Source organism: Priceomyces carsonii (genome assembly GCF_900007245.1).
Source record: "Priceomyces carsonii strain CBS4050 genome assembly, scaffold: Debaryomyces_carsonii_scaffold_1, whole genome shotgun sequence".
NCBI classification, from domain to species: Eukaryota; Fungi; Ascomycota; class Pichiomycetes; order Serinales; family Debaryomycetaceae; genus Priceomyces; species Priceomyces carsonii.
This window is the reverse complement of record NW_026946674.1, coordinates 2,473,642-2,492,205: the sequence shown is the minus strand read 5'-3', so window position 1 is coordinate 2,492,205 and position 18,564 is coordinate 2,473,642. Positions and strand designations below refer to the sequence as shown.

General features: G+C 36.9%; 11 protein-coding genes across 11 annotated transcripts; 5 read left to right on the top strand and 6 right to left on the bottom strand.

Annotated features, from left to right (window-relative positions):
* Positions 1-496: 496 nt before the first annotated feature.
* Positions 497-2,227, bottom strand: PRCAT00001385001 (uncharacterized protein; the record flags this gene model as incomplete). Its single annotated transcript, XM_062951169.1, has 1 exon — positions 497-2,227. The coding sequence occupies one exon, from the start codon at positions 2,225-2,227 to the stop codon at positions 497-499; it is 1,731 nt and encodes a 576-aa protein (XP_062808198.1).
* Positions 2,228-2,235: 8 nt separating this feature from the next.
* Positions 2,236-3,258, bottom strand: PRCAT00001384001 (uncharacterized protein; the record flags this gene model as incomplete). Its single annotated transcript, XM_062951168.1, has 1 exon — positions 2,236-3,258. The coding sequence occupies one exon, from the start codon at positions 3,256-3,258 to the stop codon at positions 2,236-2,238; it is 1,023 nt and encodes a 340-aa protein (XP_062808197.1).
* A 1,008-nt stretch (positions 3,259-4,266) lies between these two features.
* PRCAT00001383001 (zinc-binding dehydrogenase) lies at positions 4,267-5,304 on the top strand (the record flags this gene model as incomplete). The annotated part of the gene is made up of 1 exon (XM_062951167.1): positions 4,267-5,304. The coding sequence occupies one exon, from the start codon at positions 4,267-4,269 to the stop codon at positions 5,302-5,304; it is 1,038 nt and encodes a 345-aa protein (XP_062808196.1).
* A 644-nt stretch (positions 5,305-5,948) lies between these two features.
* PRCAT00001382001 (Zn(II)2Cys6 transcription factor) lies at positions 5,949-7,574 on the top strand (the record flags this gene model as incomplete). Its single annotated transcript, XM_062951165.1, has 1 exon — positions 5,949-7,574. The coding sequence occupies one exon, from the start codon at positions 5,949-5,951 to the stop codon at positions 7,572-7,574; it is 1,626 nt and encodes a 541-aa protein (XP_062808195.1).
* Positions 7,575-7,744: 170 nt separating this feature from the next.
* JEN2 (Jen2p) lies at positions 7,745-9,424 on the bottom strand (the record flags this gene model as incomplete). Its single annotated transcript, XM_062951164.1, has 1 exon — positions 7,745-9,424. One exon carries the CDS (start codon positions 9,422-9,424, stop codon positions 7,745-7,747), a length of 1,680 nt encoding a protein of 559 aa, XP_062808194.1.
* Positions 9,425-10,238: 814 nt separating this feature from the next.
* PRCAT00001380001 (SDR family oxidoreductase) lies at positions 10,239-10,973 on the top strand (the record flags this gene model as incomplete). The annotated part of the gene is made up of 1 exon (XM_062951163.1): positions 10,239-10,973. The coding sequence occupies one exon, from the start codon at positions 10,239-10,241 to the stop codon at positions 10,971-10,973; it is 735 nt and encodes a 244-aa protein (XP_062808193.1).
* Positions 10,974-11,206: 233 nt separating this feature from the next.
* PRCAT00001379001 (amidase) lies at positions 11,207-12,271 on the bottom strand (the record flags this gene model as incomplete). The annotated part of the gene is made up of 1 exon (XM_062951162.1): positions 11,207-12,271. The coding sequence occupies one exon, from the start codon at positions 12,269-12,271 to the stop codon at positions 11,207-11,209; it is 1,065 nt and encodes a 354-aa protein (XP_062808192.1).
* A 301-nt stretch (positions 12,272-12,572) lies between these two features.
* PRCAT00001378001 (uncharacterized protein) lies at positions 12,573-14,897 on the top strand (the record flags this gene model as incomplete). The annotated part of the gene is made up of 1 exon (XM_062951161.1): positions 12,573-14,897. The coding sequence occupies one exon, from the start codon at positions 12,573-12,575 to the stop codon at positions 14,895-14,897; it is 2,325 nt and encodes a 774-aa protein (XP_062808191.1).
* Positions 14,898-15,160: 263 nt separating this feature from the next.
* COX13 (cytochrome c oxidase subunit VIa) lies at positions 15,161-15,562 on the top strand (the record flags this gene model as incomplete). Its single annotated transcript, XM_062951160.1, has 1 exon — positions 15,161-15,562. One exon carries the CDS (start codon positions 15,161-15,163, stop codon positions 15,560-15,562), a length of 402 nt encoding a protein of 133 aa, XP_062808190.1.
* Positions 15,563-15,845: 283 nt separating this feature from the next.
* On the bottom strand, positions 15,846-17,309 carry CDC55 (protein phosphatase 2A regulatory subunit; the record flags this gene model as incomplete). The annotated part of the gene is made up of 1 exon (XM_062951159.1): positions 15,846-17,309. The coding sequence occupies one exon, from the start codon at positions 17,307-17,309 to the stop codon at positions 15,846-15,848; it is 1,464 nt and encodes a 487-aa protein (XP_062808189.1).
* Positions 17,310-18,011: 702 nt separating this feature from the next.
* On the bottom strand, positions 18,012-18,371 carry RPS26A (40S ribosomal protein eS26; the record flags this gene model as incomplete). Its single annotated transcript, XM_062951158.1, has 1 exon — positions 18,012-18,371. One exon carries the CDS (start codon positions 18,369-18,371, stop codon positions 18,012-18,014), a length of 360 nt encoding a protein of 119 aa, XP_062808188.1.
* Positions 18,372-18,564: the final 193 nt, after the last annotated feature.

Below are 18,564 nucleotides of genomic sequence, written 5' to 3'. Positions count from 1 at the left end.
ACCACCCAGGTGGCAAATTTTTACGATTTCGGAGAACGTATCTGCTGAGCAGCTCCTTTGCATTTCTCTCTTCAAGTATTTAATTCCTGTTAGCTCATTGTTCGACTTCATAAAACTTACGAAAATTATGGTTATATGATTCTACTAAGTTAGCAAGAGAGACTAGTACTTCTTACTACAGCCGTTTACTCTTGGCATTTTTGACAACCTTGTGTAAAGCCATTCGCACTTTTTAGGCACTCCTGCAAAGCTAAAAGAATGCCATAAAAAGGGATGGGCGCTCTAGAATAGCTATTTTTAGAAATTCAACGGAAGTTTACTAACGTGGCGAACGACAGGTGACAAATTAGATTATTTGTATACTTATGGAAATATTTGCATATAACCTCTATGGTTTCTAGCAGTCATTCGCTCGGTTGCAAAACTATAAATGCTTAATGCTCCCTGTTCAATAAAAATACAATCATTCTTTTTATTAAATTAAATATTTAAAAAATTAGCTGAATTCTCCTATTCTAGGGCCAAAGTAATTATCCATTTCCTTAGTTGGATAAAAAAGTGGACCACCACCCTCACCGTCAAGACCCTCGAGAATAACATTGTTTCCCCACCAGGAGATGTACTTGTCATGATATTGAACGGCAAAGAAGATTATAACAGCAGAGAAAGCAATCCCTGCTTGAATTCCTGAATAGAAAATGTAGTTATACTTATTCCACCAAGAAGTATAATAATTCTTCAAATAGTACATGAATCCAATAGCCCAGTAAATTCCTGGGGTATAGTAAGATAAATTATATGGTGCCCAGATTGCCATACCAGAAATGATGACGTTGGGTTCAAAATATTTGGTGATCTTTTTCGGACCGTACCTCCTAAACAATACTGCTGGGAACGCTAAAAGGAAACCAATCAAGAAGGACCATTTGAGGATCGGATACAAATGCTCGATAACTCTGTATGGACCAATAACACCCCAACTTATTGCAGCATTATATTGGCTCTGTGCAACAGGGCAAGTGAAGTTGTTCTTTTGATCTGAGGTACATATTTCCGGAAAATCGACTTGCCAGTTGATGATAGCAATAGTGACAACCAAATTAATCATCGTTGTGAGAAGCTGACCCCTGAACATGGCTCTCGGAGGAATCTTTGCATAGTGGGCAATCTTTTGATTTGTCAAGTAGTTTTGACATTGTTCATCGATACTGTATCCGAAAAGAGCAGCAATCATTAACGCGACACCATTACCACGAATAGCATAACCTGAAATCAACTCAAGAACAACGGTTAACGAAATATAAGCTCCAGTAGACGAATAGACTTGTAAAAATGGAATCAAAAAGACCACATTGAATGCAAGTGAGAAGAAAATTGACCAGACTGGTGTTTCAGTTGGATAAATCTCGACACAAACGATTGCCAAAACTATAGAAATGACCAAAATTACTAAAAACCACCACTCTGGGGCCTCCTTGTATGCTGAATTCATTCTGCAAAACGGATCGTTGAAGTTTGAAAATGAAGACCCTTTACGCTCTGTCAAAACTTTGCGAATCACTTTAAGACCCCTATAAATGGGCTTATACTGTGTCAATATCACATAAACCACGACAAAAGGAACAGCCACAAAAGTGGCACCGTAATTCATTAAGAGTCCCGCAGAGTAAAATGTAGGACTGTACTCTTTAAATTTTGCAGAATCGAATGTACCCTTACCATCTAACACTTTTGAGATATTGTACGTGGCACCTGTGTTATCGAATAGTGAATATGAGTTGATTGGAAGATATCCAGTCCATTTATAGTTAGAAAACCACATTCCGAGAACAATAAAGAATGAAATTATTGACCCAAGGTATTGAAGCAAAGATGTGAAGATCGGAATAGCCAACGGAGAATTGAAGAACATAACGTTAAAGTCGAAAGATGTTATAGGATTGAGTCCCAAACCGCTCTGAGAACCTGTAAGTACATCAAGTTTCAAGTTGTCAGGCTTAATCCAAGTCATCCAACTGAAGTAGCTCAATGCCTGGAAAATATAATTAGGGAACCAAAAGTAGAGAAATGAGATCAGAAAGACGATGAAGAAAAAGCGATATCTAGAGATTTTCCATCCATTGATATTCTCATGTTTTTCAGGAGCCATTAAAGCACGGTTGACAGCAACCGTAGGTAACATACTCGGCCACATTGCTCTCGCTGGATAAACATATAATGATCTCATGAGACCAGCTATACCAAACCCATGAACGATGATGAAATACCAAGAAGTAATTCATATCCCCAATCTGCCCAGCTTGTATACAAATATTGCTTGGATTTTTGAACAAAAATAATTTTATAAATATTATTGGCCAAACCTGCAACAAAGTAAATCAAACTTGTGAACATTTGCTCCTTTTCAGTCCATGGTCCCTTATTAATAGGGATCAGATATCCCTTAGGTAGAGGAATGGTCCAATCAGGCATGATCTTTGACCATGCCTCACCACATGGGTATATGAAAACTTGACCAATATCAGCAGTAAAGGATATACTAGGTTGCCTTGCGTAAAAATAAGTATTGATGAAAGTACCAATGGCTTGCCATACTATAGCAACCATGTATGCCCTCAAAGTTTCGCAAGGTTCGTTAGGGTCGTCAAAGGGAGTCGTAACAGCTCTAACTTCTTGATATGGGGACCAAAAAGCGACGAGACCCGCTTCAACTCTAGCTTGAAACTTCCAATCGTAAGATTCATAATCAGTGAGAGATTCCGCAAGGCTGGAGCTAGAACCAGTACCAGAACTCTTCTCTTTAACTGTTTCAACAAATGCTTCCTTACTATTAGCGTTCGAATCTATCGGCAGCGAATCACCAGTTTGCCCATCGGAAATTGCTATTAGTTTCCTGAAATGGTTTTCAAGTTCGCTTGAAAAGTTGATATCACCCTCATGCTCAACAAGCGTTTCTTTCATTATTTTGATAGACTCTTCCAATGACAAGCCTTGAATTTGCTCTATCATAAAAGTGGCTGTTACTGGCAAGTCACTGTCATCGTCAAGGGTGTCCATGTCTAACCTACGCAAGATCATATGTTTCTCCTCCATCGAAAATTGCTTGCCAACTTCTCCCAAAGATATAGGGTTAGATGTGATGGCATTCAAGTCAACTTCTTGCTTATTTTGAGAAAGCTGGTTCCCAGATTGAGAGACCATTGCCTCCAAAGCAACGTTATTCTGAGAAACATGAACGTCGAGCTCGTTTTTCTCCATTATGCTTTGAATTTAGGACTCACTATATTCAACCTTATCAAACATCATGGGAACAAACGGCCCTTTAAATATCTTATGAATAAAACCCACCACTTTTTTCATCAAAGATAACACCTTATCTGGCTAAAGTGTGGATAATAGAATTGCTGAAATCGAGCCACTCACTCGGAATCATTCAAAATCTCGCCGAAGTTCATCACTTCAATTAATAAATAATACGATTATAATTTACCGTGCCGTGCAGCTGCGCTCAAAAGTGATGAAATCTTACGCCAGTGAATTCTTCCCGATATTCTCCCTAGACATGTTATAGACTATGCTAATTTAAAGAAGGTATCGAAGATATCAGACTTAGACCAAAACATGAAAGCTTTCCAATAGTATATCTTGAATAGGGCTCATCGTATGTCGATAAAACAGCGCTGCAGTAACTTGTCAAGCTTTGTGAGCATTATGATGCATGGCTTTGCCCTTTATTGTGCGGACATTTCTTTGGCTCAAATTGTGAACATTGTCCAAATTCTTATCATATACAGAATTTCATGATTATCTCGGCTGTAGCTTGTTGCAAAGGGCTACGTAATAGATGCATAGAAATGTATTATGAACATGAAGAATGGCTATTCTTCGGGCGTCGGGCGGACAGTCGTGTAACGCATCTTCAGATATGCTTCAACATCAAGCAGCCTCTCGTATCTTTTGATAAGATTTTTACACTTATAAGAAATAAATGTAGATACACTGGGACAGAATTAGTGAAGGAATACTGATTTTAAGCTAAGTGAGATGTGCCACCACTTTGTCAACCGCCAGAAAGGAGGTGCGGCTCATAAACGTTCGCGATTAAGGGCTGATTCTTTCCTTCACAGCAGCCCGGAATGATTACCTCTTTTAATGTTTAAACCGAGCTTTAGCTCCCCACACTCCATCTCCTTGTTTAAATGGTAAGAGTATTCTCACATAGTAGAAGAAAAGTAGAAACAAACAATCAAGCAGGCTGAAACAAATATGACAATACCAGATACTCAATTAGCTTACGGGTTTAAATTCGGAAAGAAAACTATTCAAAAGTATGACAATTGGCCCGTTTTACGACCTGGAGCAGGAGAAGTACTTGTTAAAGTGGAAGCTGCTGGCTTGTGCCAAAGCGACCTTCATATTTTATATGCCCAAGAGAAACATGTCCCGAAAGAGTTTGTGATGGGACATGAAATAGCGGGTCAAATTGTTGAAGTAGGTAAAGAGGGCGTTCCTAACCAATACAAAGTTGGACTTCGAGTTGCAGTCTCTATTGCAAATTATTGTGGAATCTGTGAAAATTGTCGTTCTGGCGCAGATAATAACTGCTTGAATTCTAGGACAGCATACGGATTGAGTATGAATGGAGGATTCCAACAATATTTATTGGTCAAAAATCTAAAAGGTTTGATACCTATTCCAGAAAACGTCTCATATGAAGATGCTGCTGTTGCATCAGATGCAGTCCTTACACCATTTCATGCTATCCAAAACGCTAGAGAGGGCCTTTTACCCACGTCAAAAGTTTTGGTGGTGGGCCTTGGTGGTTTGGGACTTAATGCTATTCAGATTCTCCATAATTTTGGATGCCATATAGTGGCTGTTGATGTTAAAAAGGATTCTGAAGATCTTGCTAAAAAATTTGGAGCTGCAGAATTCTACCAGGATCTAACGCTCTCAAATCATCCTAAAGAATCATTTGATGTCTGCTTCGATTTTTGTGGTCTTCAGGAAACATTCGATCTTTGTGAGGCATATACCAAACAAAGAGGAATAATACTGCCTGTTGGATTGGGAAGGTACAAACTTACCGTGCGTCATTATGAGCTAGCAAGAAGAGAAATCAAAATACTTTATTCTTTTGGAGGCACAACACTGGAGTCTGTAGAGTGTATGAAATGGATCTCAGAGGGAAGAATTAAGCCAGTTACAACGTCAGTACCTATGGAGGAGTTACCTAACTATCTTCTCAAATTAGCCAAGGGGGTTATCAGAGGAAGAGTCGTATTCCAACCACCAAAGCTCTAGGAGACCTATAAGTTTATGAGAGCACATTATTACTCCCAACAAGTTACATCTCACAGTTATTTCAATTATGCCATAATTGCTGGAATGAAAAAGATTATTATGTAAATGAATCGTAAAATGTATATCTAAGAGTGTACTTTGATCTTAACTTGACCATTCAATACGAATTTCTTTTCTTTAGTTCTACTCAAATCGAGCTCATCAATATGTTATAAGTGAATCATTATACTTAATGATATAAATGCTCAAGATCTCAACAATTTACGTTCATTTCGTTTTTTTCCAAATACAAGAACCCATTTCTCAGATGCAAAAAAAATTTCAGTAGTTTTGTCTTTTTACCATCACCAATAAATCTCTGAGGAACGAAACACCTACCCAATACCTATATCTCGAAATTGTATCTTTTGTAAGTGGTATTTATAGACATGTTCAAATCGGTTTTCAGTAAAGAGAGAGTAAGCCTTGATATATAGTCAAAGGAAAGCCTCACCGCCGATTGATCCTCTTTGAGGCAAGATTACATCCGGTATTATATCCTATCCTGCACAGTTAAATTGAGACATGTCTATTAGCAGTGCGATAATGAATTATAGCTCATTCTTGTATTAAAGACGTCACCACATCGTGAGAAATTAAAAGTAATGGGTAGCTTAGACTATAAGAAGTATCAGAAAATCCTTCAAATTAAGTCTGGCAATAAATTGGTTCAGAAATCATTAAAAACATCGAAGCGTACTTTCACGGGTTGTCTTAATTGCAAAAGGAAAAAGAAAAAATGTGATGAAACCAAGCCAATATGCAAGAGCTGCTCTAAGAGAGATCTAGAGTGTACCTGGCCCTGTTTAGATAAATTGCATAGTAAGACAACTAGATGTAAGAATCAAGCTATTCAGGAAAAGGGAGACGAAATTAGCTTGGTAAGGACAGTTGAAAAGCATCCTGATTCAATAGGGGGTGGTATCAATGATAGAAATGGAAAGACACAACCTGGCATTTCATTTAATTTCAACCTGGATTCTTTCAGTTCCTGGATCCCAGGTGTCTCTCTTTCTAAAGAAGATGCCCAATTTTATCATACTTTTGTTGTTCGATTAGTTCCATCGCTACCTCAACCGTTAACGAACTTCCACATTTCGAATAATGATATTTACATTCCTCTTGCTGCAATGTCTGAGACAGGTAGGGAAGTCATAATAGCGATGGGAGCGGTCATCATGGCTTTTGATAACGATTTCTATTCAGAGGTTGCTCGTAGAAAATATTTAAGGGCAATTGGGTCATTTTTAAAACGACTAAAGGACGGAAACTTTGATGGCACAGAAGACTGGTTATTTATGGAGGTACAGCTTTTACAAACGTTATGCCTAAGAGATAAATTACAGGGATTTAATGCCACAAGATGCGCACAGCACCTTTTGGTGGCTAAGAAAATTATCGAAAAGAGATTTCTAAAGCTGATAAAAGAGGATGAGCATGAACTGGTATTTTATTTGCAGCTGCTGCAAAATGGTGAGCGAGACTTTCTAAAAAAGATATCACACTTAATTCAATTCTCTCCTATTGACGGCGTTTTGATAGAAAATTTCATATTCAATTATGCCATTACAATTTTACTTTGTCATAAAGATCAGCTTGAAGCCTTGGTACCTGATCCTTTCAATTTCTTCACAAGGTTTAATATTCCTGATTCATGCGAGGTAGATGGTTCTAAGGAAATTGTGGATGCTTATTTTTTTGCCTTTGAGCTTGCTAGTAAATGCTCCTGGATTTGTCGCTTAAAATTACCATTAGACGACGAGAACCAAGGGAGGTGTTCAAGTTTGTTACTAAGAGCCTCATTTGAGTTATCGAAGACTGAAAAGTCTCATGACCTACTCACAAATGACTCTAAGAGAAGACATTTAACGATAATCGAATTAGTACTAAGAACTTCTATTATTCTACTAAAGAAAATTTTAGATCCCATTGGTATTAGAGCCACAGGTTTTTATGATGAAATAAATCATTTGATTGAAATAATCCAAAGACCTTATAACCAGAATTTAGTATTACCTTGCTGGTCACTTTTAATTGCCGGGAGTGCATCCTCCACAGCTCTTCAAAGACAATTTTTCAAATCGGAGCTTGAAGTATTGGTTCATTCGTTAAGTTCAAATACTGTTTTGCTGATTCTTAATTTTTTGGAAGCAATATGGAATAGTGACTTTTGCGATAATGCCTTTGAATTTATTTTTTATACAGAGGCAATGAACTTGATATGCACTTAAATAGGCATGAACCAGATGACCATCATTACTTTAATTTCCGTTCTTGGATTGAGGTTTATGAATTACATTCATCAAGATTCTTATGAGAGCTTCTTTTGAGTAAGGATAAAGTCATTTAAGTACAAAAAATATAATCGTGTTACGGTATTTATTTTCATATCTAATCATATTTAGGCAACGAATTCGGAAGTGGGTTTTTCTTTGACAGAATCAAAGGACCTGCGTTCAGCATCAGTACCATACTCATCTATGTATTCGTCTCTATCTACACTCAAGTCCGCGCCTCTGTTTTCAGGTCCAAAGAAAACAATAAAAATTACGTACGCAAAAACACAGCCCATAAAGATACTCATAGTTTTGGCGTAATCATAATCTGCTCCATGTTTTGGATTAGATAATGGAAACCGCTCGCCTATTGTAGCTTCAATTGTACTCGAGGCAGAGGAACATAAATTTCCTAACTGATAGGATGTACCAGTAACAAAGGCTTTAAACTGAGGGGGAGACAATTCAGCAAGATGGATAGGTATAACACCCCATGCACCCTGAACTCCAGCCTGAAGAAAGAATGCTCCAGCGTTGATAGCTGTCCCATCTATAAATGCCCAGGGATATATCATACAACCCCCCAAAATACAAGCAAGAATAATAGCCATTCTTCTTCCTATGAAGGTGGACCAATGACCAACCACAATTCCTCCGAATATTGCACCCAAGTTAGCCACTGAATTAGTAACAGTCGATCTGTCACTACTAAAACCATATTGGAGAGTCAACAATGTGGGGTACAAATCTTGAGAACCGTGAGACATAAAATTGAATCCTGACATCATCAAGATACAGTAAATCACAACTAACCAATATTGTTTAATTGCCTTTTTACCTTGTTGAGCAAATGCCTTACCTTTCAGGTCACCTGAAGCAGCTTCTTCTTCCAACTTTTTCTTTTGTCTGTGGAATGTGTCAGTCTCTGGAGTGAAATACCTCCAAACTATTAAGACAGCAGCAGGACCTGCACTAAACCAAAAAATAGTTCTCCAACCTTTTGCTGTTGTATCGACCAATGCTCTAGTAAAAACAACGGCAAGTAAATATCCCAATGCATAACCTTGCTGAAACATACCGCTCACTATTCCTCTGGCATTCTTGGGACAGTCTTCTGAGGCAATCGCATAACATGTACCATACAAACCACCCATAGCCATACCAAAAATTGCCCTAACTCCTAGGAACTGCAGGTATGTTTTTATGAACCCACTACCAATTTGAATTATCATTATAATAAAAAGATTGACCATATACGGCCATCTTCTACCAACTCTATCACCCCAAAGCCCAAAACCTATTGAACCTATTGATCTCAACATGAGAACAAGCGTAATTCCCCATGTCACTTCTTTAACTGAGCTGTCAATATCTTCAGCAATCTTGGCGACATTCAAAGAAACGGCAAAGAAATCGAAAGCATCCAATGTCCAAGCAGACAAACCGAGAAAGAAAAAATTCCACTGCTTGAGGGTCAACTCAGAAAGCGTACGAAAAGGGTTGAAAACTTCGTCTAAAGAATACAGGGTCAACTCTTCCTTTGAAACAAATAGCGTAGAGAACCGCGACTTCAAGTAGGAACTTATTGCGTAAGTTGTAAATGATGGAGGTCGAATTATGTGCTTGTTGTGTTCTCTGACAACTTCTGTAGGAATGGAAGCAATCGAATGGGGATCGTCTTCATTGTGACCATGACCCAATGATATCGAATCTTCATTTTGGATAGGTTGCATAATCGCACCACCTCCTGACTCTTTGGCGTCTTTAACTTCAGGTTTGAAATCTTTAGTCATTTTCTTTCCCATCTATATTAAAGATATCTTTATATTTGAGTAAAATGTGTATAGTTTTTTGCTCATTTATAAATGATCCAGAATTTCTTGTGGGGAATGTGAGCAATTTCGCCAAAGTGAAGACTTTTACAAAATTGGAGAAGTGATGTGTCCCACGTATCTTTTATCGCCTCGCTACTTTCTATTGGACGCAAAAGGGCATGTTGGGAAAAACAATAGGCCCGCCGCATCAAGTGAAAAAAAAAAAGCCGTGCGTGTGGGGAGAATTGTGGGGAGGCAACGGAGCATTTAACTGCAATTTAGGCTCGGCTTCGTAACGGCCCAGTCCGATCGAATCTAGCGAAGATTAAAAGTAATTGCAGGGTTCTTGTCGCATAGAGCATTTGATACTATGTAAGCACTGCGTGTATTTAAAGCAGGTTTCGAAGTTAACTTGTACACGATGTTGCAAACAAGTCATGTGCTGCTGATATCAAGGCTCTGATTTTTCATAGCCTTGTTAGTTAAATTGGTTAGTGGGAATCCGTGAAATGAATTAGTTGGGACAAAAGTTATTTATATGGCAGATTGAACCTGTAGATTATTAGCAGCTCATAGTAAAAGGAGAGCTCAATGCCTAGATAGATTACTAACGTCCTTCACATTACTAATCGACTTCAAAACTTAGGATATGTAAGCAGAATCGCGGGAATAATACTTCACAACTCAAAATTAGTAACTCTTTTTGCAACATTAGTCAGCATATGACAAAGAATAAACATAAATACGTTGATTAAAATACCACTTTACGTAGGATTGCTTTAAAAACATCAAAAAACATCAAAAAATGTCATCACACGAAACTTATTTTATAACTGGAGGTAACCGTGGAATCGGGTACGAATTGGTCAAGCAAATTGCGTCAAACAAAAACAACAAAGTTATAGCTAGTGTTAGAAAACCTTCGAGTGCTACACCATTGATTGAGTTGAATAAGCAACTTGGGAATATTTCTGTCGTCACACTTGATATTGGCGATGAGAAAGACATTTTGAATCTTTCGAAGCAGTTAGCTGAAGTAACTGATGGAATAGATGTCTTTATTTCAAATGCTGGTATTTCAGATTCATACTATACTATCTTAGATTTACCTGTGGATATCTGGAAGGAACATTTACAAGTCAATACCTTGGGACCCATCTTAATTTTTAAACAAGTCTATCCTTTTCTTCTCAAAAAAGATACCAGAAAAGTAGTCTTTACTTCCAGCTTGGCAGGATCAATACAGGACATGCCTTCGCTTTCTTTTAGTGCCTATGGACAGTCTAAAGCTGCATTAAATTATGTGATGAAGGAATTGAGTTTCGAAGTACCTGATGGTTTCAAAGTGATCAGTTTTCATCCTGGTATGGTTAGCACAGACATGGGAAAACTTGGTCTCAAAATTCTACCTGAATTGAAAGAATTAACACCGATTACCCCAGCAGAGAGTGCAAAAAGTGAAATCGAAATAATCAATCACTTAACAAGAGATGATAATGGTAAATTTTATTCTTATGATGGCTCTGCTATACTGTTTTGATCAATGCTTATTGTATTCGTGCATAAAGCTGTTATTCGTTTTGATATATGTCTAATTTGAATGAGTCTTCAGGATGGATTCAAAAATGCGAGACCTTTTGCTTACTATCTTTCTAAAGCGGTCAAACAAATACATCAGTGTATACATTATTCAATGCAATCGTAGAAACTAACAGCCATTATGTATATATAGACTATGCGATAATATAACGTCAAATTATCTCGGCGTGTCGTTTAGGCTTGAGTCTCAACATCAATATCTCTTAATAACACGCCTTCCTCCACTTGTCCAAGACTACCTAAAATTTGAACACTTGGGTTCCTATTATTTAAGTCTGCAGTACCTCGAACATTTTTAAATTGTATGATAGATGACGACCCACCATACATGACATCTCTTTCTATTCCTACTCGATTGCATGTAATGAGGGTTACCTTATCGTAATATTTAGGTAAGTCATTGCTGGGGTGATTCAAAAAGGGGAAAAATCTTAATATCCAATAATGTACTGTAGAGAAGCTCGGCACTTTTGGCAAAATAGTATTTTCTGGCTCTGAAACAAAAGCATTATCGTTTTGAGTGGACAGAAGATTGAGGTGTGGCTTATTCTCTCTATAATACTTATCTGAAATTATCTCTGCTTTTTTTTGTTTTTCTTCTTTCAGAAGCTTCTCATCTATCGAAGGAGACTGGGGAGATAGCCAAGCCATTGGACAAATAATTAGCTTAGAGCGGTTCAAGAAGCTAGACAAAGACATCTCAAATTTATTAAATGGGGCCTCAAATTTATAAGGATTTAAGTCCATACATATTCCAATGCTTGTTACTACCTTGGAGTAAGGTTTCCCAGGTTGCCTATCAATATAGTACTCTTTATCAATTATCAATTCTATGGGGGAAAACAGCTTATCAGGGTTCTCATCACATCCCCATTCCTCATCCGTTTCATATAAAAATGTTTTTCTATAGTTGTACAATAAGGATCCACTCGGACTAACTAATGCAGCAGAATTGTATATTCGATCTTCAAAGATCTCAGGATATCCTATCAATGTAAAGCATTGGTATCTTTTTGATATCTCTTCAGCAAGCTTTACCGACTTTCCATTCACACTAGATTCCAAAAAAGGTTGAATAGCTTCTCTGTTTGGAAAATTGTAACCTGTGATTGCTAGCTCAGGTAAGACTACGAAATCAACTTTTGGGACATTAGCTAGAAGATCTCGTATTCTGTTAATGTTCCTTTCTACTTGTCCAATTATAGGATTTGTCTGAACACATGCAATTTTAAGTTTCATCCAGACTTTATCTTAAGGGTTCAATCGTTGTTATATTACTGGATCTGATAATTATATTTTAAGCAAAAGGACACGCTTTTGTTTTTTTCGTGCCTTAAGTAATTTCTGTATATATTGTTATTTCTCCAAATAAAACAAGGCTTATGATCAAATTTTCTTTAGAGTTTAATGATAGATGTTTATGATTTAACTTTGCGTAAAAGTTGTTAATAAGGGTATATTTCAAGTTGCAAGAGAACATTTTGGAATCACTCTTTGTTTTTTTTCCTTCCTTTTATCTTGAAGAAGTCTCTAATGAAAGATGATTCGAAGATCCCGTTGCATTATATTACTAGTGTCGATGATTCTATTGCATCTAGTCGTATTTTCATTACTTGACTACGATCCTCTTCCATCGATCAAATTAAATTTGTTTGATTGGAGAAAGTTGATGAATGTAAATTTCTTTGATAGTGATTACAAACGTTTTAATAAATTGGTTGATAATAAATTCAATTTGATTTTTGGAAACAAGGAAGACCTCGATCGTAAGAAAAGAGAACAGCTATATTTGTTAGAATTACGAAGACACCCAGAAGATGAGGAGATTAATATTCCAAATGAAATTGCTTCCTCAGAGAATACTGCGACTTTCGAGCAATTCGATCCTCGATTTACGTTAGGGATTATGATGCATCACTTATCCACCCTGTTGGCTAGTCAAAAGATTGAAGATATAAGTATCCCGTACTTTCATTGGTCAGATTGGGCTGATTTGTCTATTCTTGACGAGTTCGTCAAGAATAATGAAAAAGTGACATGCAAAGATTATTTTGATCAATCTACTTCCAATAAAATAAGAAATAGAAGGCAAGAGCTCTTTCCAGCAGAAGAATATTGTGTAGATGACTTCGACATCGATAAATTGTTGGACAATCCAAATGTCGATGATTACCGCAAGAACATATTAAGGATAATTCAATCACAAAAATCCTCGACTGGTTGGCATGTTTTTGGATACGGAGGAAGGTCTAAGACTAATTTAAAATTATTACATGGGAGATCTTATCTACATGATTTTATGCCACCTCCAATGTCAATAATTTTTTTACTTCCGTCTAAAGAGGGCAAAGATAAGACGTTTGGCGTTCGCAGCTTAGAAGTGAAAGTAAATCAGAATATTCTAGACGGAAAAAAGAAAATATCAGGGACGGATTTACTACAAACTTACGTCCAGAATGAAAACAATGACCCATCTAGCGAGACTTCAGAATTTAAAAAATTGAATGTCCGTAAAGAATTGAACAGATTGGTAGAGATATATGAAATCCAATATCCTAATCCGCGCAAAGAGACAGCTTATTCTAAAGAACTCAATCACGAGATGTTTATCGACAGCTCCGAAAGAACTTTAGAAGAACTAAAATTGGCTGAATCTTTATCACCAAGAGATCTTATATACAAAGAGTCATTGGAATATTCTATGAACATTCGTTTTCCCCCCAAGTACTTCTTCGAAGCAAAGTTGTTAAGAAAAGAGCCTAATCCGGGTTTAGGTTCTCATTATGACTGGCGTTTTTTTAATGGAATTATCAATTTCACAGATAAGCTTCCACCTGCTTTATTTGGATTAATAAGAGCATGGCTCTCGTTTACAAATGAGCATGACATAACCACATGGATCGCTCATGGTTCATTGCTATCTTGGTATTGGGATGGAATTGAGTTTCCCTGGGATAATGATATCGATGTTCAAGTGCCGATTTCAGATTTGCATAAGCTATCAAGGAATTATAATCAATCAGTCATCGTTGACATGGGTGGTAAGGATGATGGAGAAATTAGATATGGAAGATACTTTGTTGACTGTGGAAGTTTTGTAAGTAGAAGGGGTAAAGAGAATGGAAACAATAATATTGATGCTAGATTTATTGATGTCGATTCTGGCTTATATATTGATATCACTGGATTGTCAGTCTCCGAGACGAGAGCGCCTGTCCGCTACAATCAATATTTGACTGGGGAGTACTCCAGGGCTTCCGTAGACCAGACAATAGGAGAATTTGGAAGGAACAATTTCATTCAGGCGTATAATTGCAGGAATAATCACTTTGCAAGATTAAGTGAATTGAGCCCTTTGAAACTTTCTTTTTTCGAGGGCCAGCCTGCTTATATCCCAAGCGCCTTTGAAACCTTACTAATTAATGAATATCATGAAAAGGGAATAGAGTCTTTTAGGTTCAAAACTCATACATTCTTGCCTACATTAGGAACTTGGGTTGAAACAGATAAATTGAAACCATACTTATACCAGAATTCAAAAATCGATTCGCCTAATGTACCACTTATAGAACCCTCCGAGGAAGATTACATGAAAATCTTAGAGAATAACTTGGACATACTCGTGGAATTCTTTATCACAAGAAATGCTACACAGTTTCACGAAGTTGAGATGCGAAGGCTATCGCTCCTGAAATCCACCCGGGACTTAATTTTCGACGAAGATGGAAATATCAAAGTTTTATTCAAGGATATGAGGCATGATGGTTTCATTTATAATCAATTCAAAGCTCGACAAGCTCGACAAGCTAAGGAATCACCCGATCCACCAAATGCTGCAACAAACTCGAATGAGGTAGCCAATTAAGTCGAAAAGGACTAATTGATATAAACATACACTATTAAAGAGAGTTTAGAATATCATATCTCTGAAATTACGTAAAAGTTAGATACATATATATGTGTAATACATATTACATCCAGGTTTAACTTCTTTCTATTTATATATCACGTGCATTTCTTTGACCAATTAAAAAAGTGGTGTTCAAGAAAATCTCACCTTCAAGGTTTCATTCAAATAAACACTTTGCTATTTAAAGATCAAAGTCATATATATCACTGCAAGAAAATATGTTTAGAGCTGTTGTACAACGTAACTTTAGAAGATTCAATTCTGGTCATGGCCATGTTTCAAAATACATTAACGAAACAGCCTTTCCGCAAGTAGACAAAAAGGCTGGTCAAGAATTCAAGAAGAATCTTGACGAAAAAATTCAACATTCTGAAGGTATAACAAACTTATGGAAGAAGATTACTTACATGGTTGCCTTGCCTGCAATTTTGTTGACGGCTATTCCGGTTGTGAAGATTGAATTGGAACATGCTGATCACAGAAAACACTTAAGAGAATTACCAGATGATGAATGGCCAACCCAATATGAATATCAAAACTTAAGGCAAACAAAGTTCTTCTGGGGCGACGGCGACAAGACTTTGTTCTGGAATAGTGATATCAACAGGCACATCGAGTAATAGAATACTTTTACTAATCTTATATTGAAATATGCTTCTCTAATATGAGCCTACAGATTTTTAGTCATTGAAGAAAATAAACGCTAGATGCTTAATTGTTTGTATGTGTAATGTTTTATCCTCTTTTCAGAGTACCTGAATTTTTATGGTTGAAATTCATTAGTTCGTCTATTGTAGACTACATACTAAAAAGAATTGGCATCCCGTGAGATCAATTCTGGGACATATTCCTCTCAAGTAGGTTTAAAGCTTTTAAAAATGCTTCACAGCCAGCGAATCCAAATCATAATGTCGAAAATATATATAAATTATTAGTTGCCGCGATTGCAACTGAGTTCTCTTTTGGATGCCATGACAAGTGTAAAATGCTTTTCTTAAAATTGATATTGTCAAAATCTCCTGAACTGACTCCGCCTATTCCATTTATCATTTTCCTTCTAGTTGAACCACCTTTTTTATACTTGAATGCAGATTTATCGGCCTGCAAGACGATTTCTTGTTCATTATCATCAGATTGGGCATTGATCGACTTCAGGTAAGCTTCATCACTAGATTCCCTTTCATCGTCTGATTCACCACTCTGATTCTTAAAAGCAGACTCAGAATGGACGCCCTTCTCTTTCGATGGGGAAGATTTTGCCGTGTTGACCACGTTAGGATAGATCATAAAGTTGTTGTTGTAAGAACCCGTCATCACTGATTTACTGTCACCACTAAATTGAACTTCAAATTTATCAAAAATTGCGTCGTTTTCATACGTATCGCACAATCTGTCTCTCAAATGTTCATGTACATTAATAGTCTTGAGCGGCTTCAGTTCCATTGCAAGATCCCAAATTTTGACAGTCATATAATCTCTCGAAGCAATATATCTTCCATCGTGACTAAATTTTACATCTGAAATAGAAGAAGTGATTTCGGTGAAAAAGTTATGGGAAGCAGGATCAAGATATTCTTCAAATATCTTAGCGTGCGTGTCACATAGTGAATTAGCTCTCATATCAGATAATTTAATTGTACCTTTGGATGAAGAATACATAAACAAGTTGCAATGTGTTGGATGTAGTTCCGCACTTGTGATAACTTCTGTAAGTTCTTCCATATTTGCGGGTTTAATATCGACTATATTAAATGATTGGTCGGCAATCCCTAAATTCCATAAATTAATCCTCAAGTCATCTGACGAGAGAAACGTTTCTTCATCCGAGTTCACAGATATGGAATTAATATGATAAGCGTGTGCATTCGAGTAAATCTTTTTAGGTTGCGCCAGAATCAACTTGTCATGAAATTGAAGTTGTGGTAATTTCAATTCGGAAACATCCAATTTAGAAGGTAAATGATCTGATCCATTCAAGTTATTCTCGCTGACCAATTTGATTTGCCTTTCCATAATCTTCCATAATTTGATAGTTTTATCATTAGTTGACAATAGATAGAGCGAATTATTTGAACTTCGGAGCCACTTAATTTTGTTGATCTTCTCTTCAATTTCTAGGGACTTTAAATAATCAAACTCGGCGTCGTGACTTTGAAACTCAGTAAAAAACTTATACTCACAGCTTTGTTTTTTCTTTGAGGAATTTCGTTCAAATAGAACAACTCTGCCGCCCTTGTCCCCCGTAGCAAGAAAATCACCACCATGACTAAATTCAACCGTCGATATTATATCTGCTTCAGTGATGTTTTCAACGTCACCCTTATCACCGAAGCACTGAGAGAATTTCCATACATCGTCCTTCGTCATTTCCTTACCATGAATAAGCTTCCTTTTTGAACGTTGTAGGAATAAATTTCACTCCCGCTGTCTACTGTCTTTCGCAATGAAACCTATAAATTACTTGATTAAGCCTCCAGTCGATTCAATTGCTCGGAATACCAATTCCACTCTAGGATCTGAGACTTGGCTTGTAAGATCTTGTATTTTATGAATTTGCTTCCTTAACGCTACCGAAAGAGAATCAAATTCTAACAAAGAAACGAAATATTTCAATTATAGAATTTGTCAATAACCGAAGCAATTCTCAAACTTCTAGATTGATTTTATTAAATTAAATCTGAGTGTTGATACAACCTTATACTTCAATAGTTGCAGCTAATTAATGTACCATTCGCTAGGCACCCTCCCTGGTGAATGATTTTTAATATTGAGAATAAGCGCCCAATCAAGACATATATGCAGGCATGCCGTTTCCAGCATTTCTCAAAGATGGAAGATCACTGCAAGGTGGAAGCAACTTCATTCAAGTGCTTACAATATTTGGCTATCACGAGTCAGGAGCATGAAGATACTCAAAAGAGCTGATAAGAGACCAAGCTACAAGAATAAGTTAATACAATATGTGTTTTTATATATGAATTATAGAGTAAAAGGCCCACAATACAAATTGAATCTTTTCAAATATACACATGAAGATCACTAAGGACTGTCCCATTTTTGGATCAGTAATTAGTTAGCCTTCTTGGCAGCTTCTTGTGGGTTGACCTTTCTGTCGGTATTGAATCTCTTCCTTTGAGGAGGAGTCCTGATTCTTCTGTCAGTCCTGGATCTAACTCTAACAATTCTTGCGTGAATAGCACAAGACACACAGTAGTGCAACTTGTTATATAATTTTGGCAAAGCATATTCAGAGTAAACTGATGCTTCAGATAAATCTCTGACAGCAGCAGCTTCAACCATGTTTCTGATGGTGACTCTCTTGATGGCTTTGTCCTTTGGAACACATCTTGCACAGTTTAAACATCTAACTGGCTTAACGTGACCTCTACCCTTCTTGTTTCTACCGTTGGAAGCTCTCTTTTTTGGCATTATGAACTAGAATATGTTAGTAAAAAACTCAAATTGATTGAAGCATTCAAGAAATCCTTTTGGATACGCAACACATTCTAATTTGTAACGCTTCATAAACCTATCCAAAAGCTAGCATCAAATGGGATCTCTAAGTCAGCAGTACTTAATATTCTACTGAACAACCTTAGTACCTAATAAATATGGTTTCTTA